Genomic DNA, 10,263 nt, shown 5'->3' on the forward strand with positions numbered 1-10,263 from the left:
TCCTTGTTTACACAACAGATGTAAATCTAGTTCCGAATTAAAATTAGGAAAATTCGGAAATTCGAACGCTATCAATCCTTAGTACTTCCGAATTAAAATTTGGAAGCTGTCGTGGAAATAAGTTGAATGGTTAAATACACGTGTAATCATAACTGACACAACAGTTGTGTAAATTAAGTGTTTCAGTACATTGAAAATGGATATTCACTACAAATTCTCTATATGTACAGCAGTATCTCTTATCACAAGAGTTGTTGGTAGTGAGGTATTAAGAAATATTTAAATAGTTTGGGGAAGCTAGAAAATGTCTGAAAAATAGGAAATCCTAATAATTCTGAAAGATTTACATCCCTGATAGCACTCTCATTTTCCCTCCTGTATCTCCGTCTTTCACTTACTTTCTCCTTTTCTAATCTATCTCTCTCTCTCTCTCCCAAAAGTTCCTCTTTTTGTCAGACCATGCCAGTTGGTAAATCAAAATTATCTACTCTTACTATGACTATTAACTGCCACAGACTGATGTTGGTGCACAAATCTTTTGTGTGAATTGTTCCTTGTTATGACAAGTGCAGTTTATTTTCCTTTACAATTTAAAACAAAGGAAATCCTACTCTTTTATTTTTAAAAAAAAATCTATTGGACATTATTTATGATTTATACTAATACTTGGCAGTGATTTGCCACTTCATTCTTCTGTTTGTTTTTTTCTGCTGAATCTGAAGTTTGGCTCCGAAAACAATAGTAATTTTCGTTTTTAAAAAAGTGATTTTAACACATCTCTGAATTCGTGAAAAGACTTATAAAATTAAAAACAAATGACAAGTGTGGAAATATAAAGAGTTCCAATTTGACTCCTTTGGTAATTAATGACCAAAATCATTCTGGAACTGAAACTGTTTGAAATGGAACGAATAAATAATAATATGCTTTACTAATTGAAAATGTCCAACGTCGAGCCACCAAATTTGTTCCCAAAATTTCAAACCTCAGCTATGAAGATAGACTCAGAGCATTAGATCTCCCTAGCCTCATGTACAGAAGACTCAGAGGAGATCTAATTGAAACTTATAAATTGACCAACGGTCTCTACAACAAAGTAAACGTAGATTACCTCACATTTGACAAGGACAAAAGAACAAGAGGCCACTGTTATAAACTTGCCAAACAAAATTGCCGTTTAAACATCCGAAAAAAATTCTTTAGTCAGCGAATTTTTGAGACATGGAATAGCCTGCCTGAAAAAAGTTACAGCGCCAAGCATAAACAGCTTTAACAGCCAAATTGACAGTTTCCCGCAGGATCTAAAATACAGCACCGACTTCTCATTGAAGTCAGCCTTTCGAACTCCACAAGTTGGTGGAGACTGATCCAGAGTCCAGACCCAGAGTCAGAGACCATCCAACGGGTACCGGCCCTCTACGATATACACTCATACTCATAATATCAAATTAATTGCTATTTTATCCATCTGTTTGGGTTAAATTAAGATGATTTAAGTTTTTTTTAAAATAGAGAGCTGCGCCGGTGTTACCAATACTTAGCTTCTATACCAGGATAAATCATTCGTTTGGACCGAAAAATAAATAAACTTACCGCTTACCGTCAAAAGAAGTTTAGATTTGAAGATGCATTTGTTTTCTATCAAAAAACATTCGGTAATGGACAATCCTTGATGAATTTCAAAAGTTGTGTTGAAATTATATCCAATTGTTTTCATGATTAATTCCTCACGAAATCGTGTGGGTATCGTTTCTGTTATCAAGGTACCGCCTAGCCAGGCAGGGTTGCCAGATCATTTTTGAGTAAGAGACCAAACTAGCTATAGCAAGAGGCCAGATTCCTTGGCAGGAGCCCAAATACCACCAAACCCACCTTAGCCTCGCGAAAACTCTTTAGATTTGTTAAACAATTTAGATAGGATAAGGAAAATTTGTATATATAGAAGCATTAGCAAATGCAATCTGTGGCGTTAGCACGTGTTGCATTTAGATATTTAGATTGCCAAATAAAATAAGTTTTACCGGTACCAGAGTAAAACGATATAACGGGGAAAGTCAGAGGAAGCCAAAAAGTTGGTTACAAGAGGCCAAGTGGCCAAATCAAATTTTGGGAGTCCAAATGGCTTGGGAAAAGGCCAAATTTCTCAAACTAGGAGGCCAAACTAGCAACCCTGGCCCCAGGTTTTTAAAAAAGTTTATTGGGAAAAAGATACGGAACAAAGTGTCCATAGATAGGTATGCAATTTGGTGCATTAGTGCAGTAAAAAGGCCTTTTTTTTCTTTTATTCAATAAACTTGACTGCTGGTGGACCCTAGGCCTCTCTACAAGTCCAAGAAATAATACTCACTTTTTCTCTGCTCCAACGAAAATATCTACCCCCTACCAGTCTAATTATTTGTAGCAGACGACAAATTTCTCAAAGGAAGTAGTTATTCAGTATCAGATACTGAATAGTGCTTTGCCACTATTCAGTATCCGCAAGGAACTCTTTTTTATAGAGAGAGTGAAAAGTGCGACAATCTCGGTTGAATGTAAATAAACTGCTGACCGACTTCCAGATTGAACACGTGCAGTAACTGACAGCCCGATTCAAAGTTGCAAAAATATTTTGATCGTATTTTTTAATTTCTGCTATTAACATAGATCAAAATATCAAAGTAAAAGTGGCAGTCAAATACATTTTTAAATGTCTAAATAGACATGATTAAATGTCACTAAACATTCAGTGTCACCATGGTTGGTGGATATAAGCTGTTTGACTCTGAGCTTAAGGTTCGAGAGTTCAAATCCCAGCAGGGATAACTTTTTTTTTCCCCCCAATATTTTAAAAATTCCTTCTGTCTATTAAAACTTTTGTTTTAATAATTTTATTTGCTTGTAATATACTTTAATGTTGATATTATACTATTGTTCTTTTATTTTTATTACTATTATTATTGTTATTATTATTATTATTATTATTATTAGGTATTCCAAACCGACCCTAATTCCGGTGGACAATGCCGGGTTAGCGAATGAGAATGAAAACTTTGAGATTTTAATTAATTCAGCGCCAGCTTCAATTTTATCTGAGCTGAACCAAATTGATGTCACCGTAATATTTAATATCTGCTTTATAAAATAAGATAAACGTAAGTTAAAAAAAAACAATTATGCAATCTACGATTCATTGAAATAAAAAGTGAAATTTTCCGAATTACTTCAATATTTTTCCCCGAGATCGACTTTCGAAAATGACACGGCTCGCTAAAAAAATTTTTTTTTTTGTCGTGGTTCAACCGATTTTCTTGCGGTTTTTTTCGTAGGAAACGGAAGAAAATTATCTACAACGGGATACCACGTTTATTTTCATTTTTTCTTTCTTCTGTACGTAAAGACGATGTAAAGACGAAAACTGGATTTTTCTTCATGAATACGGTGGAGATTTTGAAAAAACGCGAATCATTTCCATAAATTAATTGTCCTTCTTTAATATTTTTCAAAAATTGAAAACAATGGAAAGCCCATGATAAAGTAAATTAATATTTTCTGACGTGACTTGAGCAACTAGTCCAGCGACCAACGACACGGCGGCGGCCATTGTTATGGCTGTTCCATCAGCCGATCTGCCCGTCGGGGTCGACAAGGAATTATCGGAATGTTCTTCAGCTACTAACGTATCATCAGCTGGAAAAAACACATTTATCACTATACGTAAGTATTTAAATATTCTTGTCAACTTTATTGAATGTAATGTTTTAATTTATTATTTGAAACTAAATGTAGAGGTGAAGCCGGACTGTAGTATCAGCCGGGTTGAGGTGAGAAAAACTTTCCTCCTCGACTCGACTTTTCTTTTTACTATTTAATTATTTTTATGACATCTTGGTAAATTTTATCATCTTAAAATAAAATTTTGTTTATTAAGCTATCAAGTTGTCTTGTTGAGATAAAATAAATCACTCTATATTTTAAAAGTCAGCGGGGAAGAAAAATGAAGTGTTCTATTTTTAGTATCAAAACAATCTCAGAAGGGAATTCCCCTTGTAAACTTTGAATGTTTTGATGTTGATATTGATAACAAAATCTGTGTCTATCATGACCTATAGTCTGAAAGCAGACTGTTTATAGTAGTAGTGTTAGGTATAACGGTTTTCTCTTACGAAATGCTTGACTTATGCTTTTTTTTAAAATAGGGACTTTGATATCTGGCTGAAATCGTGTTTCATTTTCTCGATTCTCATTTCTCTGTGATGTGTATGTGACCGTTGACTTTCGTTTTGAGTGAAAGTGAAAGAGTCGTGCCTTAGCAAAGCTGAGATATCTCCGCTATTTATGCATGCATTTCTACAAACCACATTTCAAAATATAGGTCTTTTAATGCTCTATCAAATGGTACAGTCCAAGTTATCAAAACAGATAAAATTGAGCCTATAAAATTTACCACTCCCACACTACAGTGCCACTATCACTATCATCACTACGACTAATACCACAACAGTTAACGTAACTATGGTTCTAGAATGTGTAATGAATTAAGGCAACATCTTATTTATATGTATCTGATTAATTTGTTTTATCTTCCACCAGGTGATGCTCTCTACGCATGGAGGAGACCTGAGCTACCTGTTGTCACCCTCATGAACAAACTCTGGTTCAGTTGCATTTTCTCAAAGAGGAAGCAAATGCTAGTTGGGATACAGTAAGTTAAATAATTGTTTTGGCAGGGGCATAGACTGATTTTATAATTAGTCCAAGGTTTTTCCTGAGTTCCTGGTAGAGTGGTTAATACGTTAGACTCAAGGCGGAAAGGACCAATCAATCGATAAAGCTTTGTGTAGGTACACACAATACTAGCTAGTTATTGGCAATTGTGAGTTGGCTTACTACAACTACAACTAAATTCTGGAACGAGCACGACTTTGTTCATTCAGAATGCTACTAACAACTAGCATGTCGCAACTGTGTTAATTTCTCCCACCCCAAGGGTTTATTTTAATGTGTCTTGCGAATGGATGAATGCACACTGGTTGAAAATTATGACAATTATTGAAAGATAGACTTCTAACTTTTCGAGGTCTTTTATTTTGAGATGCATAGTGATAACCTTTCCTACAGATTTGATCATTCCATGTGTATCATAACTTTTTTCTATCTTTCTTTTTATTTTCCAAGTTTTGACATGGTTTGTAAACTTGTTTCCAAGTTCAGACGTGACAGCTCCACAGCTTCAGTGCAGAATCCAGAAGACGTGTTCAATTTTTAAGTCGTAGTTGTGGAAGGAGTTGAAGGATAAGGAAAAACATCTAGACATAATTAATGCAATTGTCATCCAGGGTGGTTCATGTACTACAAAAGAAGAGATTGATGATCTATTAGCAGAAAACAGTAATTGTAATTGAGTGCAGATTTTAAAAGCTCAGATAAGGTATAGGAAAGTTGTATTGAAAGAAAAGACATTGAGTTTGACTGGAGACTTTGCTCATTTGTATGACAGTTTAATATCATTTTTAGATGTGGAGTGGGGAGTATTCCATTTGCAATAAGAGGTAAATTTAATGTGTAGCAAGTAAATATTGATATTTCATAGATTTTTTCACCTCTGGGTGACAATTTTGAAATCGTACCTAACATGAGACATATTTGAAATTTATGATTTTTCAAAACTTTAAAAGATAGGGTTTATTCTATCGATAAAAATGTTACCATAATATGTTTAAAAAGTAATTATTTTGATGTATATGTATTCTGCTTGAAGAAACAAACAATTTGATATATGATTTATTATTATTGGCCCATATGGTCAAAAGTTATGCGTATTTAAAATACGCTTGAAAACGCAAATCCGAGAATTTTTTCGGATTACGCGTCATTTTTCACTTTTTCACGACTTCCTGGTGTCATAAAATCTGTATATTAGAAACAAATTGTTTGAAAAAAATTAAATAGCATCTCTGTTACTTATATAATTGATATATGTAATTTGGACAGAGTGAAATGTATATTTACTGATATAATCCCTTTCCAATTTGCTCCGATGTCCGATTTCGGAGCGTTCTGTTCATGCTTTTGGCACTTTTGGTGATTTTTCTCAAACTTTTCGCATCTATAATTTGAAAATTGTAATGATGAACTTAACTTTAATGGTCATAATCTGTTGTCATAGCCCTGACATTTATAAAAACATGCTCAATGTCATTTCTTGTGCTCTAAATTTTTATTTACAAGCATCCTTAAATGATGAAATATTGAATCGCTGTAAATGTCGAAAAATTTTCTAAGTCCAATAAACTTTGAAACTCTATAACTTTTTTGTTTTTCAATATAATTTGATCTGGTTTTTTGCATTGTTGTTTAATTTATGAGCTCTGTACAAATCTCTTACTACCTTAGCTTTGTCTCAAACTTCAAATTTGGGTTTGGAATACCTATTATTATTATTATTATTAATATTATTATTATGTCTACTTACATACTATTATTATTATTATTATTTTTGTTGTTGTAATCGTCATCATCATCATTATTATGATTATGATTATTTTTTTTTAAATCAAGTAGTTGGAGTAATTTAATCAGTTATCGATTTATTACGAATATCTTTTATGTGTTATAATCTCATTGTTGTTTTTCATTGATGTGCTCTTCTATTGTTTATTACTTTTTAAAATCTTGCTTTTTTCTGTTTGTCTCATTTGTTGTTGTTGTTGTTGTTTGTTTGTTTTTTTTTGTTTGTTTTGTCATCTAAGACAAACCCGATTCACTATAAATATGTGAGCAGACTTTCTGCCATTTTTAATTGAGCGATGTACTTCCGTGAATTAATTGCCGTATTATATTAAAATTTACGTGTAATAATAATAATAATAATAATAATAATAATAAAAATAATAAAAATAATAATAATAATAATAATAATAATATTGATAATAATAATAATAATAATAATAATAATAATAATAATAATTTTAATAGATACTGAATATTAGACTACAATTGACATCTATTTACTGAATACATGTGGTATTTTTAGGGGTGTTTCTTTTTTTACGAAACACGCCGAAACCCGACAAAGTTATGGGAAGTAGGCAGCAGTGGGGAGTGAACCTGGGACTGGGTTTCGTAAAAAAAAAGCAATTACTTTTTTTACGAAACCCGATAAAATCCGACAAAGTTATGAAAAGAAAGTAGGCAACAGTGGGGGAGTAAACCCGAGACTCAGGGAACTGTACACTATTGGGGAGTAAACCTAAGTCTATGGTTTTTCGACGGGTTTTGGCGGGTTTCGTAAAAAAGGAATTGCTTCATTCTTGTCTGGTACCCAACTCCCATAGTCCGGCTTCATTTCCCACTGGCATCCATCTTCCATAGTCCCAGGTTCATTTCCACTAATATCCTCTTCTCACAGTCCCAGGTTCACTCCCAACCGGTGTGCACTTCCCTGAGTCCTGGTTCATTGCCCAATGGTGCCCACTTCCCATAACTTTTGACAATTTCGGTAGGTTTCGAAATAAAAGTACATTCTGAGCTCACTGTCCACTGGTATCAGCCTCTCGCAGTCCCAGGTTCAATCCCCATCGGTGTCCGAATCCCAGATTCATTCCCCACTGCTGCCTGCTTCCCATAACTTTGTCGGGTTTTGGCGAGTTTTGTAAAAAAGTAATTCCCCCTCCCCCTTGGTATTGCTTTTTTACAAAATCCAGAGTCCCAGTTCACTCCCCACAAGTGTACACTTCCCTGAATCTCAGGATCACCCCCCATTGTTGCCTACTTCAATAAGTTTGTCGGATATTGCCAGTTTCGTCGGGTTTCGTAAAAAAGGAATTGCTTTTATATGAAACTCGCTGAAACCCGCCGAAAACCATAGTCTCAGGTTCACTCCCTACTGGTGTACACTTCCATGAATCTCAAGTTAACCCCCCAATGTTGCTTACTTCCCATAACTTTGTCGGATATTGCCAGGTTTCGTATAAAGGTAATTGCTTTTATGTGAAACTCGCTGAAACCTGCCGAAAACCATAGTCTCAGGTTCACTCCCCACTGGTGTACACTTCCATGAATCTCAAGTTCCCTCCCCACTGTTGCCTACTTCCCATAACTTTGTCGGATATTGCCAGGTTTCGTAAAAAGGTAATTGCTTTTATGTGAAACTAGCTGAAACCCGCCAAAAACCATAGTCTCAGGTTCACTCCCCACTGGTGTACACTTCCCTGAGTCTCAGGTTCACTCCCCACTGTTGCCTACTTCCCACAACTTTGTCGGGTTTCGTAAAAAAGTAATTGCTTTTATGTGAAACTCGCTGAAACCCGCCGAAAACCATAGTCTCAGGTTCACTCCCCACTGGTGTACACTTCCCTTAGTCTCAGGTTCACTCCCCATTATTTGCCTACTTTCCATAACTTTGCCCCATTCTGTTGGGATTTGGCGCATTTCGTAAACAAAAAGTAATTGCTTTTTTTTTTTACAAAACCCGCCGAAACCCAGACCCAGGTTCACTCCCCACTGGTGTACATTTCCATGGATCTCAGGTTCACTCCCCACTGTTGCCTACTACCCATAACTTTGTCGGATATTGCCAGGTTTCGTCGGTTTCGTTAAAAAAGTAATTGCTTTTATATGAAATTAGCTGAAGGCCGCCGAAAACCATAGTCTCAGGTTCACTCCCCACTGGTGTACACTTCACTGTCTCAGGTTCAGTCCCCACGCTTTGCCTACTTTCCACAACTTTGCCGCATATTGTCGGGTTTCGTAAAAACGTAACCCCCCCCCCCTCCCCCATTTTGTTATTGCTGTTTTACAAAACCCAGAGTCCCAGGTTCACTCCCCACTGGTGTACACTTCCCTGAATCTCAGGTTCATCCCCTCCTCTCCCCCCCCCCTTACACACACACACACGCTGCTGCATACCTCCCATAACTTTGCCGGATATTGCCAGGTGTCGTCGGGTTTCGTAAAAAAGTAATTGCTTTTTATTACGAAGCCCGACGAAACCCAGTCCCGGGTTCACTCCCCACAGGTGTACACTTCTCTGAGTCCCAGATTTACTCCCACAGCTGCCCTCTTCCCATAACTTTGTCAGGTTGCGGAAAAAAAAACCGTATTATAGTGCAAAACCACTATTCAGTGTCAGATACTGAATAGTACAAAACCACTATTCAGTATCAGATACTGAATAGTGGAAAACCGCTATTCAGTATCTGATACTGAATAGTGCAAAACCACTATTCAGTATCAGATACTGAATAGTGCTAGCCTTTCTCAAAACGGTCACGTGACACTGTAAAAACAACACAGGAAGTCCATGAAAGCTTATTTACGGCATTTCCTTTGAACCGTGTAAACAACAAAATTTCGTTTTCATTCGACTCAACGGGTCAGATTGGCCGGTATTTTTTAACGAACTAAAGTTCTGAAAAATCAAAATGTTTCTTAGAAAGGTGAAAGATGCTAGTTTTTGAAACAGAGGTAGGTTTTTAAAAAAAAACTTTCTATTTTACGTGAATGCATGCTCAAGGCGAGTTGGACGTGCAGCGGAGGTTGGTAGGCCAAAGGCCCACCTCTCTAGTTTATTGAAATCAAAGTAAGTAAAAAAAAGTCAATGACAACGTGCCTAAGTCTAGCCTAGACGGATGGTGCCAGTCTCAGTCACTGACAACAAAATTTGCCAATGTCAAAGGTGTAACAAACAAAAAAATACATGAAATTAAAGGGTAAAAAACCGGGCTGACTTCATTTATAAGAATGAGCCACGGCGATAGCTCTGGCCGCTGCTCTAACTCAACGTTAATTCTAGCCTTTGTTTAGTAGCAGTAGCGCCGTGTCTCAACGAACGATCACGTCTTTCGCGTCCCGAGAACCTGAAGGTTGAAAGTGGGGTTTCTCAGAATTTAGAGAAAGAAGGGAGTTGCATGTAATCGAATTCCGATTGATTAATTAAATTATAGAAAGGGTCTCAAGGAACGTTATCATATTTTGGTAAACTGAAAACCGAGACAGAGAATTGAAACGGCAGACAGCGAGAGCACGGCAGCCATTTTGTTATCGGGCCGGTATGATGAATCCAATGCCGAGATGGAAAAGAAAATTAGAAACATTTTTTACAATAGACATCGATTTATTTCTATATCATTTTAATCTAGAATATGTGAAATCTTACCTGCTGTTCAAGACCAGCATTTGGGTTCGGGATATTAGGCATTGTACGAATCTTTGATAAAACTAACAGAAATAAAAGAAGATAGATCCCTAAACAGATGACCTGACAAATCAATGGGAAGAATATTC

The 10,263-nt window shown here is 36.0% G+C and overlaps 2 protein-coding genes across 8 annotated transcripts in view; one reads left to right on the plus strand and one right to left on the minus strand.

Moving 5' to 3' along the window:
* LOC144956183 (ATP-dependent RNA helicase DDX3X-like) overlaps positions 1 to 10,263 on the minus strand; it is a 35,902-nt gene extending 25,639 nt beyond the window's left edge. For 4 of the 6 annotated variants that reach the window (XM_078886592.1, XM_078886591.1, XM_078886588.1 and 1 more), the window contains exon 1: positions 10,136 to 10,249. In XM_078886592.1, the coding sequence (XP_078742718.1) occupies positions 10,136 to 10,177 (42 nt within the window). In that variant the 5' untranslated portion in view covers positions 10,178 to 10,249. Of the gene's footprint in view, positions 1 to 10,135 lie in introns of all 6 variants that reach the window. The other 2 variants (XM_078886590.1, XM_078886589.1) reach the window with 1 other exon arrangement.
* LOC144956184 (uncharacterized) lies at positions 3,459 to 5,393 on the plus strand. Of its 2 annotated transcripts, XM_078886594.1 has the most exons (3): positions 3,459 to 3,693; positions 4,570 to 4,681; positions 5,155 to 5,393. In XM_078886594.1, exons 1-3 carry the CDS (start codon positions 3,585 to 3,587, stop codon positions 5,243 to 5,245), a joined length of 312 nt encoding a protein of 103 aa, XP_078742720.1. In that variant the 5' UTR covers positions 3,459 to 3,584; the 3' UTR covers positions 5,246 to 5,393. The 2 variants fall into 2 exon arrangements, 1 of the variants encoding a protein (XP_078742720.1); XR_013641917.1 differs by lacking the exons at positions 3,459 to 3,693; positions 5,155 to 5,393 and adding an exon at positions 4,012 to 4,122 and having other exon boundaries at positions 4,570 to 4,683.

The sequence above is a fragment of the Berghia stephanieae genome, chromosome 10 (genome assembly GCF_034508935.2).
Source record: "Berghia stephanieae isolate SIO BIC M18660-M18661 chromosome 10, UCSD_Bste_1.3, whole genome shotgun sequence".
Taxonomy (NCBI): Eukaryota; Metazoa; Mollusca; class Gastropoda; order Nudibranchia; family Aeolidiidae; genus Berghia; species Berghia stephanieae.